Raw genomic sequence first — 21,381 nt, 5'->3', positions numbered from 1 at the left:
AGACTGACTTTCCCTTTTATATTTTAGGCCTCAACAGATTAACACTGATGAAATGATGAAATGAAATACCCATAGTTGATGTAATATTAAATGTATTGTAAGAAGAGCTGCTGTATTTTCATCACCTGTGATGTGGCAGACACTTTACATACGCTACTTAAAAAAATTCTCACGTCAACCCTAATTACTTCTTCTCATTCCCTATAGAGGAACTGGTGTTGACAGGGATTAAGTTCACTTGTACAGGGTCAAACAACTTGTAATGGGTGGGTCCGATCTCTAAAGTCACGACTCCAAAGCTCCATGTGTTTGGTCCCCCTCACCCTGAATCATTATGCTAAAGGCCAAATTCAGTGTATTGGCATTCTGAGGTCTTGGCCAGATGTCCTGTTACTTAAAAGGTCTTTGTTATGAATGTTGGGATGAACTTCAGTTTTAATACTAAAACAATTTCCCTCAAAGTTGACTTGTCCAAGTTATGTAGTGATTTAAGAATCCTTTTCCTTCTGTATTGCAAAGGGCACTATTTTAGGTGAAATAGTGAAGGGAACATAGAGATAAGCAATGAGTAAAAGCTGCCATTTAGAATGCTTGTTATGTGCCAGTTACTATTCTAGATGCTTGAATTCTCTTAGCTTATTGAATCCTCACCTCATTTTGTGTGTGTGTGTGTGTGTGTGTGTGTTGGGGGGCGGTGGGGGGATTATTATTATCCCTGTTTTACAGGAATCGTAGGCTTAGGGAAGTTAACTTATCAAGGTCACAAGACTAGTGAGTGGCAAAGGTGAGATGTAAAACTAGTTCTGTCTGATTACAGAGCTTGCAGTCTCTCATCAAACCATATGGTCTTCTTTAGAAAAGGAGTGTTTAGGTTAGAAATGTGGCATCCTACAGATAATTTTCAAGGTCATTTCTCTGTTGAAAAGCACCAACATCATTATGATTCAAAAGATAATGGTCTAGCTTTTGCCAAGAATAACACATCACCTAATATGACATTGGAAATGCGAGAGCTAGTTTGATCCATCTGCCCAAATCTTTGTGGAACTCTTTCAAAAGGAACTTTTGAATTTTCCTTTTTCTCGTGGTTGGCATAGCACACCAGTTACTCAGCAGAGTGCACTTGGAGTTATCTGAAAAAAGAAACTTTCTTGATTCTGGAAATCACATCTGGCAAAGCGAATGGCTCAAGTGCCCAGATGTAGAGATTATAATCTGATGCCATAGTGGAAAGATAGTTTTTAGTAGGTGCAGATATGTTTTCCAATTTTTGATATTTTATATAACAGTCAGCAGAGGAAGAAGTTGAAAAACTATTGGGAATTTGTATTTAAAAAATATGAGATATTTTAAATCCATTATTTTGAACTCCCTGGACAGATCTGTGAATGCTGTCTCTTAGAAGTTATTATTTGGACATGGGATAGATTTGTCTTTTAGCTGTTTTGTGTTTTAACCTTTTGATTTTCTAATTGTGAGAGCAATGTGTCTTGTGTAACACCTGAAATCCACAGAGAGGAATAAAGGTAAAGATGGAAAAAAATCTCCCATAATACCCACTACTTGGAAACAAACACTTGAACTTTTAGTTTTTAAATTTTATTTTGTGTACTATTGGGATCTTATTGTGTAGATAAATTTTATCCTGGTTTGTTGAGTTACCATTATCATTTAAATGTAGTCCTGTTTTTTTTTTAAAAACTGTATAAAACATATTTAAAATTTTATTTCATTTTTTTCTATCACCATTTACCCCCATACCCTTTTCCACCTCCACCTACCCCCCTCTCCCTGCTGAGCATCATAGCGTTCCATTGTTTGCCTGCTGCATAACTTATTTAATCATTCCACAATTGTTGGATATCTAGATTGTTTCCTACTTTCCACTCTGATAAGTTACTCATTAATAACATGTTTTGCATAAAAAACCACATTTCTGTATTTTATATTTTCTTAAGGTAGAACTCTTCTGAGTAGAATTACGAGGCCCAAAGATTAACATTTTCAAATGGTACATATCATCAAATTGTTCTCTCAAAGTGTGTAGGTAGTCATCTTTAGCTATTCTAATTTTTTGGAGAGTTTAAGTTTTAAAAAACATTTTAGTAACTTACCCAGTTTTACCTAAATACTGATCCACAGGCTAACTTAATATTTTTTTGCCTTTTATCTAGAATTCATAGCATTTTTCTAGGTAGCACTCATTTTCTCAGTAGCTCCGATTGGTAGTTTGACATGTTTATAGTTTAATAAAATGGTAATGCAGATAATTTATTAAGACCACTACTTAAAAAATGAAAAAGAAATGATATAAGGAACCTCTGGTAATCAAAAGATTGAAGACCTTTAACCTAGAGGGTTTTTCTTTTTTCCTTTTTTTTTAAAATAGAAATGTGGGTTAGGCAGTTACTCGGTGCTAGGGCCTGGAATGTGGTAAAAGGGTGTCTCTGCTTCAGAGGGCTCACTTCCAAGTTAGAGGCATGATTCTCAGTGTCCAGGGTTGTAAGTGCAGTCCTGGTAATATGTGGATGGGGCACTGTTAGCCTGTCCAAGCATGTCAAACGTGCGGCCCGCACGGGTGGTGGGCCTGGCATGCTCCCCAGAGGAAGTGGAGCCAAGTTAAATGTTTCTAACTTCTAGAAGATAACTGTGGCAGGTTGACCAGTGGGGTGGAGGAGAGGAGAATGAGGACTGATAAAGCAGAGTTCTAACATCAGCCAGTAGATTTTCTATTAAGTTTTCAGATATCGTCACATCAGAGAGAGGTTGGAAAATAGTTACTTTCGTTGTCCCTTTCCGATAAAATTTCCTTCAGCTGCTCTCTGGATTTGGGTGGGGGCAGTATTCTAGGGACTCGGAGGAAAGGTATTGAGCTGGCGCAGGCAACAGGCACCATATGGTTCACAAAAGCAAATTGTTTTGTCTGTTGTCTTATTAAGTGCTCATGTCCTTGTCATGGCCTCAGGAGCTGCAGCACTTACAAAAGAGGGCATCTGATTGGAAATAGGAGAGAACTTTGTCTAAGTGTCCATGTCTCCGTTCATTGCCTAAGGAAAGCACTTAGTCCTCTTCTGAACAGAAGTCCTCTTCAAGGGCAAGGAGATTTTGATAGTGAAGGTATCCGTCCTGATACTAGGATGTTCCTCTGTTTGTTTGGGAGGCATCAGGGAAAACTTGAGAGCCTTCTAGATTCCCTTAACTGTGGACATGCAGCCCAGGAAGTGGTTGGAAGTTATGCTTGTTGGGTGTCTGCTCTATTCAAGGCATTGATCGTGCCTAGATGCACATTAGACTCACCTGGTGTCCTGGACGCTGTATTTTTTTTTTTAGAGGCAGATTTGAGAACTGTCAGAGATTTGAGGAAGACAGAGAGGAAATGTTCAGCTATGGAGAAGAGCATTAACAAAGGAGAGAGGTAGCAGAGGGAAAGGGAGATAGTTTATCTGATAACAGGGGGGTTCTCATGGGTAAGTAGAAATAAAGCTGCAAAGATGTGCTGAATGATGATCATATCTATTCCATTTGTTCTGTTGTCTTTACTGAGGTTTCTCTCCCAAACACTGTCCTTACCCCTGGGTGCAGCAGCACTTGCATATGGATCTTTCGCTTTGTCAGGCACCCAGAAGTGGTAATCCCCATGATTATTTTACAGATAATGAAGTGAAGCACAGAGAGGAGAAGTAACTTTCAAGGTCTCAGCCTTTGTGGAGCCAAAATAAAACCCAGGTAGTCTGGCTCCAGGTCTGATGCTCTTAATCCGTCTCCTCTACCCTCTGCTGTCCAGGCAGATGCATGCGCCGTCTCATTACAGCAGAGAACTGTGTAGCATGCACTGTATGGAAGATACAGTGGTAGCACAGAGAAGTGGTAGCACAGGGAGAGATTAACTCCATCAGAAACGTGTGTTTGTGCATGTGTGCACGTGCGCATGTGTGCTAGGAAAAACTTCATAGGGGAATAATAGCTGGGCAGGGTGTTGACAAAGGACTAGGAGTTTGCCACAGGGAATTACCCATGCAAAATGATGGCAGTAAGCATTGCATTGTTTTGGTACTGAGAAGTAAGATTTTAAAGCAGGGTTGTGGCAGAATCAAACAAGTGCTTTCACAAACCCTGCTGCATCTGGAGAGCTGGAGGGCGGTGGGTGTGGGATTCCAGCGTATTCCAGGTGGTGCCGTTGAGGCTGGCAGGTAGGTACTGCCTAGGGAGAAGAGAAGAGAGCCATGTGAGTGGAGCTAAAAGACTGGCGGACGGTAGGAACTCCATAAGCATTTCTTTTTTCAAGAGACAAATGAATCAAGGACAGATTGTCTGTAGGGGAGAAGGTGCCAGATTTTGAACAAGAGCTGGTGGGGGACTGACAGTGTGATTAACAGAAATAAGGCAGGTGGAAGAAGTAGTTCAGAGAGCAGTACATTCTGCTTGGTGTGTTTGAGTTGGAGATGCCGAGGAGCAACCAGTTTTATGTGGGTGTCTTGCTCAGAGGGTTCTAGGTAGCTTCCCCATAAACATCTTCGCCACACCTGTGTTCGTGCAATTGCGGGAAGGCTATTTTGCTATGAAAGATAAAAGGATGAAAAATTAAAAAGGGACATTAAAGAGGCCATACTGCAACATGAAACATTAGTAACAAAATTAAAAAGACTTCATTGACTAAAATGAAGATACTTTGACTTTGAAGTCAATTTTTGTCCATAGTGTTATACTTCTGGGTTTGTTTTTGTTTGTTTTGCTTGCTGATTTGTTTCCACTATTGGCATTGCAGTTTTTCTTTTTGGTTGTTTTTTGTTTTTGTTTTTGTTTTTTCACAGTAATTTCTTCCTTCATTAAGAGAGGTATCATTTTCCAATTAAAGAATCAATGATTAATGCTCTCGAAGACTGTTGCAAATTAGTAGCTGCTTTTTGTCTACTTGCCACAGCTTGATAAGCTTTTGGTTTTGATGGGTGGGAGTGGAGGGCTGTGGTCACCAAAGTATTTGCACAAACTTATATATAATCATTTTCTAGTATAAGATGCATCCTGGCTAAGATATATGATATAAAAATGAGAGTACTGCTTGGCCAGTGTGGCTCAGTGGTTGAGTGGCCAACTATGAACAGGAGGTCACAGTTAATTCCTGGTCAGGGCATGTGCCTGGGTGACTCAATCCCCAGTAAGGGGGTATGCAGCAGGCAGCTGATCAGTGATTCTCTTTCATCACTGAAATTTCTATCTCTCTCTACCACTCCCTTCCTTTCTGAAATAAAAAGTATATATATTTTTTTTAAAAAAATGGGAATACTGTGAGAACTTTGTCAGTGGAGAAATGAAATGAAATTGACAACTAGCTTAAATACATTAAGTCAGCTGAAGGTAGTTGATTCATTAATGGAGAAATAAAATTGAATTATCAAAAAGTTATTTTCTCTTCTATGGTAAAATTGCCAATGACCAGTTAGGTGGTGAAAACGTTTGTGGTGAAAATGCTTGTGGCAAAGGTGTTGACAGCAAAACCACTGGATGTGACTTGTAGAGGTGGTACCTGGAGTCCACTTTGTGAATGAGCTCACAGAGGCAGGAAGGTGAGTGGGTGTTCAGCCTTTCTGATCCGCCACCCTCCTTTATACTGAAACACGGAGGGCTGATTCTGGTATTCTAAGCTGCAAAATGCCAAGGGATGGTGAGTACATGCAGGGCACAAAGACCTAAATAAAGATAGAGCAACCCCTGCCCACGTCCGACAGGGCTGCTATGATGTACTTGTCAATCACTTATTCAGTATGTGCCTAAATGGCAGAAGTCTCCAATCACTGCGCTGGAGAAATCAGGTTCACATTTGAAGGGTCTGTGGGTGCAGAAATCCCCAGTCCGTTTGTTTCTGACATCTTGGAGAAGTGTGCGTTGGCGCCGAGTTTCAGTTTCATGGTCGGGCTGTGAAATATCCTCGTTTGCTGGTCCCCAGTGTGATAGGAGGGGTTTCAGGTATCCATTTACATCTCTGCTCCTGCCGACAGTGGCTTGGTGGGAGTCTCAAATGCCCCAGCCAAAGGCACCGGAGCCTGACTCACCTTATGCTTGAATTTCCTGAGACATTGAAAGTGAGCCTTTGGGCTGTAGATCAAAAGGTTGCATAATGAGGACTGATGTTAGACATATGCAGGGCAGTGGCAGGGAAGGAGGGGTACCCTCAGAGAAGTGAGCTGAGTATGAGAAAGTAGGGGACAGTCTGGTGGCCTCCAGTGATGATCCCGCAAGCATTCCTCAGGTAATTTCTTTCTTTCTTTTTTTTTTTTTAATATATTTTTTATTGATTTTTTACAGAGAGGAAGGGAGAGAGATAGATAGTTAGAAACATCGATGAGAGAGAAACATCGATCAGCTGCCTCCTGCACATCTCCCACTGGGGATGTGCCCGCAACCCAGGTACATGCCCTTGACCGGAATCGAACTTGGGACCTTTCAGTCCGTAAGCCGATGCTCTGTCCACTGAGCCAAACCGGTTTCAGCTCCTCAGGTAATTTCATCAATACTTGATATCATAAGCATAGACACGTCCCCACCAGTGCCAAAGTGAAATGGCCGAGGTGTGTGGAATCATGCTGATTTCATCCCCCAGCTCCAAGAGCTCGCTACTGTGGGAGGACATAAAGTTCAGCGGACATTTAACTTTTATACCAGACTGGTGATCTGAGGCTGCATGTGTCCCCACGTGTGTTGTGAATGTAAACCGTAAGACATGCTCATCTCCGAATTTGGAGTTTGGGGATGAGGGTATCAGAGGAAGGGAGGACTTGAGCCTGTGTCTTAAGCCAGGGTAGCAAGTGGGCTCCCACCATTGTAGGGGTGGCCAGGGGCAAAATCAGGAAGAAAAGTCTGTTTCTTGGCTTCTCAGCCTGGGCCACGAAGCAGATGGCAGTTTTGACAGCAGGGCAGTTAGCAGGACTGTCACTCTGGAGGGAGCTGTCTTGCCAAGTTGGCAGCAGCTGTGCTGGGGAGTGTGGGAGTTCATTAGACAGGAATTCCAGGCTTTGGGAGGTCTGGTCTCCTCATGCAAGTAAATGGGGGAATCCGCATCATCATTAGGACCAGTGAGCCATGATTTGTCCAGAAAACTGAGGCATAAAAGATGATCAGGGATCTATCTATCATCTATCTATCTATCTATCTATCTATCTATCTATCTATCTATCTATCTATCTAGACAGATATCTATCATTTATAAATCTATCATCTATTATCTATCATCTATCTATCTATCTATCTATCTATCTATCTATCTATCTATCTATCTAATGAGGGGAGTTAGGGAGCTATCTAAAAAATTATATCTACTCTCTACTTGTTTATTGCCATCGTTGCTGTTTTTGTTCAGGAAACCGTGGTGTCTGCTTTTAATGTTATAGAGATGTAGATTACAGCATAGGGAATAGAATCAATAATATTGGGATGCATATGTGTGGGGCCAGTGGGTACTTAGAGCAGCAGGGAGAACACTTTTTTGTACATCTGAAGCTCATAAAGAAGAATGCTGAATGTAAACTGTAATTGAAAAATAAAAATAAATGCAAAAAATTGCATTGAATAGCAGAAAGAACTCTTATCTGAGAATCAGGAAATTTGGCTGGCTTTTACTACCAACTAGAGGCTCATCAATTTTAACATTATTTATTGTGACTAACAGTAAGCCCAGAGAGGCATTGAGCTTGGGGCTGGTGAGAAAAATATGGGATAGACATAACCCCTACCTTCACGGGGTTGCAGTTGGCAGGGGAATGTGTAATTACCTAGGCCACTGAGATAGAACATCATATGCACTGTGTTAGTCTAGGTCCAGAGCACCACAGAAGCACACGGTGAAGGCATTGTACCAGTGTTAAGAACCAAGAACAGCTTCTTGGGGGCAGCCAGGCCTCAGTTGAAACTGATGGGATTTGCATACACTGTTCTCTCTTCCGGGAAGAGACTCAGCCTCATCCACCTTCACTTGCTTAAAAGTGGGTCAGCAGGTTGAGTCGAGGACTGAATCCTAGTGGAATGTAAGTTGAGTGGTGGGAGCTCCATGTACTAGTACGCTTCTCTTTTCACTTTTCTACAGGCCCTATCCGTTCCACATGCCCGTTAGCCTGTTAAGCTCACCTTTCTAAGGGCAGTCTCTCTAGTGCGTTGATAAAGCACTTTACGGGCTTGGCTTATATTTTTCAGTTGTCTCTGAGCTTCTCGGGAACAGATAGGCTAAGGACATGCACTTTTCATGGTCACAAGGGAAAATGGCATCATTCTACATTGTGGCTGAGGTTCTGATGAATGGAGCGTCTACGAGTTCCCTCTTACCTAGTCATTTGTCTTCTAGCTGGAGTGTCTGAATCAAAGCTACTGCTATTGTTCTCCCTGGAGATGATAACCCCTTCTTTGTTTTAACTTCTAGCCACATCAGTTCACTCTCTAGTTCCTTCTGCAAGTGCAACATGGAAATAGTTGTGTCTCCTTGGTGTGAAGGGCTCATGACAAACATCATTATGGCTGTGGTCTGACTGGGGTATTCGACAGTTATCCCCAAGCTATTCCCATGTCTCACTCTAGACAAAGGTATTTGTAATGCTTAGAATCAGAGCATCTATGCTCTGTGGGATCTGTTGGAGTTTGATGGCACCTCTGAGGTTATTTTGTTGCATAGCATGACTGTCTGACCCATTTTTCTGTTTTATTACAGCAAAATGTATCTATGGAGGAAAAGTCCTTGCAGAAGGCCAGCGGATTTTAACCAAGAGCTGTCGGGAATGCCGAGTGAGTTTCAATCATAGGATCCCTCTCACTGGTGGGGAACTGCAGGCAGAAATGTTGGTTTTTAGGTCGGGTTCTGAAGTGGAGCATGTGGCCTGAGTGGGCCACTGAGTGGGTCTCTGTGGTCCACTGAAGTCCTTGCCACTGTCATTGTGTGGTTGGCTTGTGGTTGGTCAGCTGTGGGTCAGGTAGCCTTGGGAAAAGCTATTAAGGAAACAATGAGAAGGGGAAGGGAAGTAGAAGCTATTATGAGTCAGGGAGGGTGGCAGGTGGCCCTGGGAACATGATTTGAGTCGTTTTGGAATCAATCTTCCATGCCAGCTGGGGACAGTGTCACCTCTCCTCCCAAGTACCTGGTACAGTGTGAGAAAATGCCTTTGTCTCCTGCCTGCCTCCTCCTATATGTTTCTTGAAATCAGATATGTAGAACCATAGATCTCATTCAATTATCATTCGCCAAACATGCACTGAGCCAATGATACATACCAGGATTGTACAATAGAGAACAAAACAAAGTCTCTGTGTTTATAGCACTGGCAGTCTAGTGGAGGGGACAGGAAATAAACAAGTAAGTATACACTACAATTCTATAAACAATATAAACCAGGCAAAGGAATAGAGAGCTTTACAGTGGGGATGGGAGGGCCTCTCTGAGGAGGTGCTGTTTGAACAATGTGCTGGATAAAGTGTGGGAGTTGGTCTTGCAGTTACTTGAGTGAGGTGTCCCCCCGGGAGTGGAAGCATGAGAGACAGAGGGAAGGAAGGAAAGGAGGGGGAGCCAATGCGATGTGGTGCATCAGAACAGCCAAAAAGCCTGCTTTTGTGGGGCATCTACAGAGATACTGACCAGAACCACTGTGTCTCAGAATAGGCCACCATTGCTCCCTGGTGTTACCTGCATTATTTCATTTGCTGGGAAAAAGACAGGGGAGAATGAGGCATTAGAGACCTGCAGAATTCTCACAAGAAGCTTGAATTCAGTTCTTTATGGGGGACTTGGATGGAGGGAAGGCTTTTTCCAGTTTCCTGTCTCTCATCGGTCAGAATTGATCCCAGGGGTTAACGACTTTGAACTTCCCTGTTGCGGCTCTTTCTTGGCTGCTACTGGGAATGCCAGAGTTTCCATGGGTCCAGACAGTCTGGTGGAAATGCAGGTGCAGTGGTCTCTGCAGCCGGGGATGCTGTGGGCAGGGGCTCCTGAGGCTATGGCAGAGGCAGGGATGGTGTGACCGCAGGGCTCTGTGATCTTTCCATCAACAGGGCCAGCTACCAGGCCTGGGAGTGAGGGAGCTGGAGGGTGGTCTCCCACGTGGGGCCGGCATATTACCACATAGTGCCGATTAAATGAGATAAACCATGTGGAGAACTTGGCAGAGTGCTTGGCACAAAGTAAGTCCTCAATAACTGTGAGCTGTTCTTGGTATCCCACATGACCACACATGTCCCCCCTGACTGTAAGACACATGTCATGTTCTCTGTAAATTGTTTCCCTTCTAAGGAAGGGGAAATTATTTGGATTCTAAAACCCCTACTTTTTCTTCTACATCTGGGATGACTAAAGGCAATTTTGCCCACTCTCCTGATGATCTCAGTGTCTGCCATGTATCTGTCGCTTACAACTAGCAACCCCTTTTACTTTTTGAGCAGAAACAGTGGGGTGACAATTATGACTTGATCCCTGTTATTATCAGAGGGGATCAAGGCAGACACCATTGGAGACTTCTAGAAGATATGGACCTGAATTCAAATGCCAGATGATTGGAATAGCATTTACCAGTGTTGTTGGCAGATTGTAGGTGACCTATATATAGTCTTTAGCTCACCTTTTACTGTTAGTTGTTGTTGTTATATTTTTACAATTTAGAAAGAAGTTGGGACAGACATTACTTACTGTCTTTGCACAAGTGGTGTGTGTGTGTGTGTGTGAGTGTTGTGTCTGTGAATAATTTCATCCTCTTTAAAGAGTCATTAATTTATTGTATTTCTACAGTTATTTACTAAATGTTTACTTTGTGTATAAAGAGAAGGGTTATTGACAACAATTAAAATTTTCAATCACTTAGTATTTTCTAGACACTAAAACATTTTAAACATCTTACGTCATATAAAGATCATAATAACACTATGAGTTAGGTCCTACTTGTATATCCATTTTACAGATGAGGAAAGTGAGTCACAAGAGATCAAAGTCACAGAGCGAGTCAGCAAACTGGCTGGGATCTGAACCTATGTCATCTGGCTCTTAGCCTCTCCTCTGCCACTTCTCATGGTGTTAAACTTACTTGGAAATAATTCTCATTTCTGAATTTTCGAAGAGTAAGTTCAGAATGATTGAATTATCACTTTTTAATCCGTCTAAGACCAGATTGGTCAGGCAATGAATGGCTCATTGATTGCCTTGATAAAGGGGTAGCATTATAAAAGGGCACAGGGGCACCTGGGGACACATTTAATAGATGTTGTCAGCAGGGAGAGAGGGTGATAGGTATAGGAGCAGAGGGCCTCAGGTCTTTCCTTGGCAGCCTTTCTCAAGATAGAAGCCCTAATGCCCTATGGCACCTGTTGTATGTAATGAATTAACTTCTCTCCTAGGCATTTAAAAGGGTACTACGCAAGTGCTATCCTTAGGAGAATTGAGCAAATAATTACTCAGATAATTTTCTGTGTTCTGTGGTTCAAACACATATATATCCCCAGTTGACAAGAGGTTGCCTGGAAATCCAGCCATTTCCAGTTTCCTGGATTCATTTTAAAGCTTTAGCAAGACCAGTGAAACAGACAAATAAACAAAGAAAAACAACCCTGTTTCAAATATTTTCACCAAGTTTTTCTAGAAGTTAATATATTATTTTTTAAAAAATATATTTTTATTGATTTCAGAGAGGAAGGGGGAAGGGAAGGAGGGCGGGAGAGAGAGAGAGAGAGAGAGAGAGAGAGAGAGAGAGAGAGAGAGAGAGAGAGAGAAACGTCAATGATGAGAGAGAATCATTGATCGGCTGTTTCCTGCATGCCCCCTACTGTGGATGAGCCTGCAACCTGGACATGTGCCTTGACCGGAATTAAACCCAGGACCCTCCAGTCCTTAGGCTGAAGTTCTATCCACTGAGCCAAACCAGTTAGGGCAATATATTTTTTAAAAATCAATATGAATAATATCTTCTAGCTGTCTTGCTCAATTTTGTTCAATTATTGATACCCTGCAATATTTGTTTAGGCCAGCAACAAATTGTTTTACTTAAAGATGTGAATTTTATGTTATTAGAACTTCAGGTTGAAGCACAGCGATCAGCAACTTGGAAGTGTTTAGAGTTCACCAACGACATGGAGATGGTTGCTCTAAGTTAGAAAGAAGTGGAAGAATCTATTTTCCCAGCAGTGTAGAGCTCCAAGAGTCAGAATATAACATACTGTAATCAGCAGGATTAAAAAATGTTAATCATGAGTTACTTCTTTGCTAGAGGTAGTTTTGAAAATAAAGTTTAAAAAGGTTTGTGCCTAATTGTGTGGCTGGCCTAAATGGATTTGGAGGCACTTATGTGACTGTAATCACAGTTGAAATTATTTTCCAATTCAGGCAAAGGGGTTTGTCTCTATTTAAACATTTGGAATGATCGTACTCATCAAATATGCTAAAGGTTGATTACATTGTTGACTGATTTAATCAGCAAAGCAAGCCCTTTTTATCTTAAAAGAACCTTTCCTAGTGATTATTTGAAAAAGTCTCCTGTAGCATTTTTAATATTTCTTTTTACAAGAGCAGATATATACACAAGATATGAAATTGGCAGTATAGAGGGAAAAGTATAAGGAAGAAAATGGAAATTACTCCAGAATCTCACTACCTCGAGATGATCTCTTTTAATGGTTTATTTTTGATAGTAAGAGTGACATTTATCTTAGCATCCTAGTTTGGGTTCTCCCAGAAACAGACCCTAAACTAAGGATTTCAATACAAGTGATTCATTATGGTAGCTCCCAGGAGAACCAGTGCAAGAGGGTGGGGGATGCAGGAGAGGGAAGGGCAAGAAACTGAGCATGGGGGGAGTTTAGGTGAAAGGGCAGACATTCCCTGGTCCCTTGAGGTAACGGGATTATACTCCAGCTATTGTCTCTCCTCTGGGTAAAGAGCCTCCCATGCTTGTCACTCACTGTCTTTGGGCCTTGGAAGTGGGAGATGTAGAACTTATTGGTAACTCTGGCTCTGTGCAGGGACAACCTTCTGAGGGCGGCAGGGATGAGCCAGGAGCAGCGAAGCATTCAGAAGCTGGGGGATGAGCACCCAGAACTGATTAAAGAGGTCCCACAGTGTCCACTCCTGTTACTTATGTAAAGAGGCAGTAGGAAATGAATAAATATATTAATACTAATGCCCCAGTGCACAGATTTGTGCACATTGAAAGGCAATTAATTAGAAGGTGGCAGGTGGGATGGGACTGGGCAAGAGGGGCCAGACACACCCTGGAGCCAACCTCCTGCAGTCCCTCCCTGGCCAGCCCCAAGGGCTCCCAGATTGTGAGAGGGTGGTTCTCAGGTGATGCACCCCAGAATTGGGCTCCCTCCTCTCTGGTTCTGGGGTGTATCACCCGAGACCTAGTCACCGTAGCTTGGCAGCTCCTGCATTGAGCATCTGCCCTCTGGTGGTCATTGCACATCATAGCTACCAGTCGGACCGTCGGACAGTCGCTTAGCCTCTCATTCATTATATATATATATATATATATATATATATATATATATATATATATATATATAAAAAAGTAGAGGCCATAGTGGTAAATAATTAAGCATTGTGTTTTCCTTTGCACTTAGCTTGTGCTCCTAATAGTATGGCCACTCATTTCCTGTGGTTTGTAATAACTGGTTTGATTCCCTGTTGCAGAAAGGAAGGTACATCTGCTAGGCACACTAGCCTTAAGACTGGTGCTAACTCTTGAGGCTGCGTGCCACCCGGCTTGGCCTAGATTGAGACACAATAGAATGTAGCTGAAAAGGTGAACTGAGGGTGATTAGCAGAATCAGTTCTCAGATCTTAGGGCCCGTTATAAGAGATCTAACTGCCTTTGGGCAGATCAAGTGTAAAGAACAAAGGGGGAGAAAGAAAAGACATCCAAGGAAAGCTAGAGGCTGAACTGTCTGGGCTGAGGATGATATGAAAGGCCAAGAAGCCATTTTGCAAATTATTTTTATGATGAGTAGTTGGAAATTAAATTTATATTTGACATTTAAAGTTATGTTTATGTTCTTACTAAGAATGGATGTGCATGATGAATGGGAGTTCCTGCCCAACCAGTGAATGGTGGGGCCAGTGGGATGATAGAGTCTCTGGAGATGGAAAACTCAGTGTCTTCCTCATCCCTCTTGGCTCCCAGCTCTGTCCTGTTCTCTCATATTTGTTGGCCTTAAATGAGACTCTTTCTTGAGCTTGCTTTTTGGTTGAGTTAAACATCCTCGTAAGAATGGAACAGAGTAAAGTATATGATTATCTAACAACTATGCTGTACACCTGAAACTAATAGAAAATAATATTAAATGTCAACTGTAAGTGAAAATAAAATAAAATACAAGTGAGAATATGCTATACTTATACAAAAGAAGAAAGAAAAACCGAACATTTAAAAAAAGGGACTCTCAAACCCTTTTTTGTAATAATTAATGGACTAATTCTTAAAATTCAGAGCAAATCTAAATACAGGTACTCATAATACCTACCTTTGTTGAAGTGAGGTCATAAAGATTCACCTGCTGAATATTTCAAATTTTATTGTGATTTTATTTATAGCTAGGGAAAAATCTAGCACTCATGTCAACAACCCTCTTCAGTTCTTTCTTACCTGTATACCTTGCCTCTTCCTCTGTTTCTTCTGCTGGGAAAGTATTTTATTCCTTTTTTTTATTCCATTATTCAAGATCCCTGGAATGTGGCATCTTCATAATTTCTCCACACCTGGTCAGAATTAATTATTCTCCCATGGCACATTATCAAACCTTAATTAGATCACATTTTTAAGGACTTACTGTAATGTATTATGGTTTCTGGATTAAGGTGTTTTTTTAATTTTTATTTTTCTCTCAAACTGTGAGCTGATCAAGGGCAAGGAAGATGTCATTTATCTTTGGGTCCACAGTGATGTGGTAGATAACTGAAATGGCTCATAGAAGCTCGTGTGAGCTCATTGTACATTCCTTCCCCCTGTGTGTTCAGTGATATCAGGTTGGTAGTTCAAAATCTGCCACCATCAGGGTATTTGCACCACAGAAATCAGCAAATACTACAAATGAGGGCTTCCCCACTTGCCCAATAGTTGATTGTTACAATTTCTCAGCACACCATCTTCAGTGACCTTCTGTGACAGAGACTAGACTCAAAAATGTTTGTTGAAATTGAGGCTCTTTTGGCATAGAAAGGGACCTGTATCTTCCCCTCCAGGAAATTCATCAGTTTAATTTGAGACTTTGTCATGATTGTGGAATTCTTGGGAGTACTGTTAATTATGGTAGCTGGTTATCACTGCAGGCTGTTAAACATAATGAACAGTTTTGTTTCCCTATTATTTGACTTCCAGGGTGGAGTTTTAGTGAAAATTACAGAAGCATGCCCTCCTTTGAACTGCTCAGAGAAGGATCACATCCTCCCAGAGAGTCAGTGCTGTAGTGTTTGTCGAGGTAAGAGGGCTTGGTGGCGGGCCTGGGCTTGGGCTGAGGGCACAAGTATCCATGGGGACATCAGGGTTGAGTGAATTGTGTGATGATAATAGCACAAGTGCTGAAAGTCTGCTCTGCTACTTAGAAACATATCCTAATGACCTTTCTCAGTCCTAGTCTCCTTAATTGTAAAGTGAGGATAATGACAGCATCTCCTTCTTAGGACTATTGTGAGGATTAAATGCGATAAGGCATCAGCATCTAGCATCGTGCCTAGCATGTGATAAGTCTTCAATACACAGTAATTCCTATGATAATGATAATGATCCTGCAATAATGACCATCATCATCATTATTATTACACTAGAGACCCGATGCATGAAATTCGTGCAAAAGTAGGCCTTCCTTCCCCTGGGCTGCCGGCACTGGCTTCCCTCTGGCACCCGGGACCCGGACTTCTGGCTGCAGGCAGGCACCCGGGACCCGGGCTTCCCTCACAGCCCCTGCTTCGTCCGGAAGGATGTCTGGTCTAATTAGCACATTACGCTTTTATTATTATAGACATTTCTCATGACTGAGATTGGAAGCATTTTTTTTTTCAGCCCTTTCCATGGGTCAATTCCCATATCCAACAGAGGATGACTTACAGTAAATCCTTACTCATGGATTTACATATAACATTTATATTTCCTGTAAGGAGAAACAGTTCAGGTAAGTAATACCTAATTGCTAATTAATTCTTGGAGAGAAATTGGTTTGCCTTCTCTTCTTGAAATTACCTTCTTTCCAAAATTTACTCTTATATATCAAACCCCTGCTCAAATATCACTTCCTCTCTGAAACTTCTCACCCAGGCAGAATTACATGAGGAGGTCTAATTAGGAGGTTAGGAGAACCTTAAATTTAATTGAAACCTTAAAAAAAAAACAACCCAGTTAAACCGGCAGCTATTGTTTCAAAAGCCTACCCACTACAAATCCTTTACCACATCCTCAAATAGTCAGGGAGCTAGATCCCTTTTGGCTTACTTCAAAGCTTCTATAGTTAAGAAAAATCAGCAGCATAGCAGGTTAGCTCATTTAACCTCATATTTTACTTTTTAAAAATCTTTTCTTCAGTACAGCATTGGCATATAGTATTTCCTGTAAAGGGCCACAAAGTAAATATTCTAGGTTTTGCAGGACCAGAAGGTTTTTTTTTTTTTTTTTTTTTTTTTTATTGCATCTACTTACCTCTGCTGTTGTATTACAAAAGCAGCACAGCCAATAGGTAAATGAATAGAGGAGTGTGGCTATGTTCCAGTACAAATTTATTTAAAATCCAGGTGGCAGCCCACAATGTGCTGGCCCCTCCGCTAGCACCTTCTGACACATAAAAATGTTGTATTTGATCGTGGATTGTTTTCAGCTGAGGCTGCACTTTCTCTCTGTGGTTGGTCATGAGAGCAGTATTTTGGAAACATTCCTGGGATACCTTGGGATGTTGATAGGCATGAATAGCTCTTAGAATCAAGGAAATGATAACCATGCCCTCAGAGCCTCTTCCCTTATTTCTCTGCTTTCAAGGTTACTAGCGTATTTGCCACTAGGATGCTTTAGAAAGACCTTGCAATTGATGGAATTTTCTGAGGGATGCATTTATTGGGAACTGATAGGGTTGCTAGGGAGGTCTTGCAGTTTAATGCAAAATCCATCAGCTGCTATTTGTTGAAGTGCCAAGTGGGACTCAGTTTATTTAAATCTTTTCTGATGTATGGTTTCATTAGAGCAGAATCATTGATTATCCCACAGAAATTCAAGAGGACTTTCATTGCTCTGACCCATTCACAATGGACCAGGTGTTCCTGCTTCTGCCAGCACTTCTATGAGTCCATGTGCTTCTTCACCAATGAAGATGCTGAGAGACACGACATTTCATTAAACACCAGACTCATGCAAGGCTCTCCTTGCTGGCAACGTGGTGGCTTTCACTGAACCTGACTCAGCTTGAGGGAACATGGGAGGCAGGCATAGGGCTTCAGAGATGAGATCATAGCCAGGGTTAATCTATGACATTGAGGATTTTCTTCTTTTTCCTTCCTTCTCAGCCAGGAAGCTACCAACTCTTTTTGTGGCCGCTGATGGTTTTTTGGAGGGGTGCGTATTAGAGAGAGTTACTTATGTACATTTTGACAGGAATCAGAGCATGTCTTCAGAAAACATATGGTAGAGGGTACCTCTTTTAGGGAGTGGGTTGAATTAAACTATTGAAGTACATGGGTCCTCTTGGGTTCCTCCTCCCATCCCAGAATTCAGACACTGGAGTGAAGAAGGCACATTTTTGACTGAGGCTTTTCAGGAGCACTTCCTGTCATTACCTCCTTTCTCCGTGTTGACCTATGGCAGAGAGGAGCCCAGAACATCCCACCTGCCTGTCCACCTGCTGGGGCTTGCTTTGCACATTGGACAATCAGAAAGCGAAAGGCATGTGTATCTGGGCAGCAGGGTATTCTTTTTCTCATGAAAACATAAAATTTATATGACGATTAACAAAAAATCAATCCGGATGAGCTCACAGGCCTATTGTCTCAAACTATGCTCTCTGTGAATTTTACTCCACATCTCTTCATTCCAACTTATTTCCCAGGGCATCTTTACAGAAAACATAATAGTCTCTCACAATATTGTGGGAGATGTTTTCTCCCCTTTGACTTCTGGTAGTCTTTTACCCTTTTCTCCCTGTTCATGTTTTCTGAGGCGAGTCTGGCCAGAAGAGGAGGGGTTGGACAATTACTATTCTGAGGAGCCTTGGAAAGCCCAGTGTGCCTCAGCTAAGGGAATTATTCAGTGCTTCTCCCCCCTTCCCTCCCCACTCTAAAACAGAATGTAATGAAAAGGTGAGAAACACTCAATTTCTATGTAAAGTAATTTTTGTCCCTCATATGGGGAAGGCTGCACCGCTTGCTTTGTGGATTGAGATTGAGCCCTGACTGGCAGGCAGCAGGGGAGCAGGGAGGCGGGATGCCGATGGCCTGGAAAGCAGGGTTCAGGGATGAGCACGGTGTATGTTTTCCGCTGGCTGGTTCCTGCCACTCTGATATTATTGGTTATGGGAAATGAAGTGGCTGTAGCTTCTTTCAATACTTGCCTGGGAGGCCCTTCAATTAGCATATTTATCATTTCTCTGTCTTACTGTGGATATCAGCTCATTAGTTTGAGGGAAATCACCCCAGGGGAGTATTATTCCTCAGAGTCCAAGCCTTTCTTACGCCTGCTGAGGAAACTAAAGTTTTTCCAAGGCTTATTTTCCTGAGGACTCTGATGAGCTACCAGATGTGAGGAGGCTTCGATTAAGAATTTGAGGAAATACAGTGCTTTTTGCTTCCTGATCCCAGTTGGCTGATTATAGAATATCCAGCCCTGGCCAGTTTGGCTCAGTGGATAGAGCGTCGGCCTGTGGACCAATGCGTCCCGGGTTCGATTCTGGTCAAGGGCACATGTCTTGGCTGCAGGCTCCTCCCCAGCCCAGGCTCTGGTCAGGGCTTATGTGAGAGGCAACCGATCAATGTGTTTCTCTCACATTGATGTTTCTCTCTGTCCTTCCCTCTCTCTTCCATTCTCCCTAAAAAAAAAAAAAAAATAGATGGCAAAATATCCTCAGGTGAGGATTAACCAAAAAAATAAAATGAAATTATATATATATATATATATATATATATATATATATATATGGAATATCCAGAGAGCTCTCCAACTTTTTTTTAAATGACAATTGTTTTAATCATCACAATTAAACAAATTGATTCTTTAAATGTAGGAGACAATGTAGATAAAGATATGTTCCTATTCTACATTTCTGTTACTTTTATGTCAGTGACTTTGAATGAAATTATGTTTCATACCCGCTGATAGGCTCCACATATGCACATGTGAATAATGGTGGAACCCATTTTGCTGAGATAGGACTTGTTTTCCTCAAGTTCTAACTCATGGCTTGATTTTGCAGCTAACTTTTTTTTATCGAGTCATGCCCATCTTCTTATGTGGTTTCATATTTGACCACCCCAAATTAACTAATCAAGAAGAGAGGTGAAGACTACAGCTTTCCACTGAGTTTGTCTGTTTTTAGGAAATAAACCTAAGACCTTAGAGTTAAGAATAATAGGCTGTGACTGACTTAAGATGTTCACCATGTCAATAGAACTTACATCCTGACTAGGGACTTGGACACCTCGGGTCAGGCTCAAGGCTAGTAATATCCCAATCCTTTAGAGAAAGAGCAAGGTAATCAGCTGAACAGGTGGTTAAACCCAGTGGGCTGTAGGTGCATCCAGGATGCCCCTAGGGAAAGAACTGCAGGACCTTTAGGAGGGAGGACATGCAAAAAGGATCAAGGTGATGGACATTGGTAGGAAGAGGCCACTGTGCAATTGCTGGGGCCCAGGTCCTAATCACTGCATCTTTATTTTTTTTTCTTTGTTGCCTCAGGACAGTTTGTGCCTGAGGCAGCATGAAATTTGTTTACCCTCATCATCACCTTGAAGTAATGGCTATATATAGCAGGAGCCTGCTTGCTTCAGTGGGAGGCAGGAGGCAGGGAAGGGAGGAGTAGGCACTGCAGTGACATCTCTGCTCCTGCCTGGGAAGAAGTAATAAAAGCATGCGTGGAGCCCCAGCAAAAGAGACTGCCCGGGAATTGCTGGTGCTCTCAGTTAAAGGGGAAGGAAAAAAAAGCCAACAATCTTGACCGTGCATTTTCAGGATCCCTCTGGGAAAACACACATCATTTGGCCCATCCCCGAACTCTTGAAACACTCCTCAGGGTTTCATTTTCCTCGTAATGGACGCTAATTGTATCTTCAATGTCGCCAATGACTTTGCAGGGTTTTGCTGCGTGTTTAAAACTTTCGGTGTTGGGTAAAAAGTTCTTTCCGACATCTGTTCCCAGTGAGTTTATCTGTCATTTTAATTCTTGCTCATTTGCCTTGTCATCTGGCCTGGACTGATATTAGTTGAGATTATTTGTGCTATTTAAGATTTTATGCCCTTCAATTAAATCTTCCCAAAGAGTCTTGGAGTCATATGATTTTTTCCTCTAGTCTTTCTTATCGTTTTAGGTGAATTTGTAATTGAAATGTTTTAGAGAGAGGATTTCAGGGTGTTTGAGGGGGAAAGAGGCTGGAAAAGAGGTACTCCGTGAGAATGTAATTCAGTACCTAAATAGTAGAGGAACTGGTGGTTTGTAGAGGTCAGGTCCTCCACATATCAATAGATGGCATCTGATCAAAATCCCTGCAGCCCTGGGCTAAATGGACTCAGTGACAGGGCTGCCCATTACACTGTTGAGCTGAGAGCACAGGGCTTTTGAAGGAGTGTGCAGCCTCAGGGAGTCCATGAAGTCTGTGCTACTGAAAGTGCCACAATGGACCAGCGTCCAGGGAGCCTCCCAAAGGAGGCATATTGCCCCAGAGAGGGACCAGGTACGAAGGCCAGGCTGCTGGGATAGGAAGACTCTTATGTGTCAACTATTGCAGACAATAACTAAATGCTTTCTAAGACAGAACATGTGAGAGTCCAGAGCTCAGTCTCTAACAGACCCATCCTTATGGCCCAGCCCTCTGTCCACAGTTAAATGTCTTCACCCCTTGAGGGCCCATACTTTGATGTTTCATGCTTTATTTAGGACTTGGTAGTCTTTTATTCTCTTAGTTTATGATGTAAAAATATATGCGCTTCTTCTAGGTCATAACTTCTGTGCAGAAGGACCTAAATGTGGTGAAAACTCAGAGTGTAAAAACTGGAATACAAAAGCTACTTGTGAGTGCAAGAATGGTTACATCTCTGTCCAGGGAGACCCCGCCTACTGTGAAGGTAAGTGAGCTATGTAATGAAGTCACTTGTGAGAAATGTGTTCCTGGTAGACATGGTTGAAGGTGGAAAGCCAGCACTTGACTTTGGACCTATAGGATCCTGTAAGAAATTCTGTCAATTACCTAGG

The 21,381-nt window shown here is 42.1% G+C and overlaps 1 protein-coding gene across 2 annotated transcripts in view; it reads left to right on the top strand.

Moving 5' to 3' along the window:
• The window catches only part of NELL1 (neural EGFL like 1), a 702,892-nt gene that overhangs the window by 160,233 nt on the left and 521,278 nt on the right, over window positions 1-21,381 (top strand). For both annotated transcript variants that reach the window (XM_081098633.1, XM_081098634.1), the window contains exons 10-12: window positions 8,693-8,766; window positions 15,327-15,426; window positions 21,126-21,254. In XM_081098633.1, coding sequence (XP_080954759.1) covers window positions 8,693-8,766; window positions 15,327-15,426; window positions 21,126-21,254 — 303 coding nt within the window. The remainder of the gene's footprint in view (window positions 1-8,692; window positions 8,767-15,326; window positions 15,427-21,125; window positions 21,255-21,381) is intronic.

Source organism: Myotis nattereri (assembly GCF_964212035.1).
Source record: "Myotis nattereri genome assembly, chromosome: 9".
Taxonomy (NCBI): Eukaryota; Metazoa; Chordata; class Mammalia; order Chiroptera; family Vespertilionidae; genus Myotis; species Myotis nattereri.
This window is presented reverse-complemented; position numbering and strand designations above follow the sequence as displayed.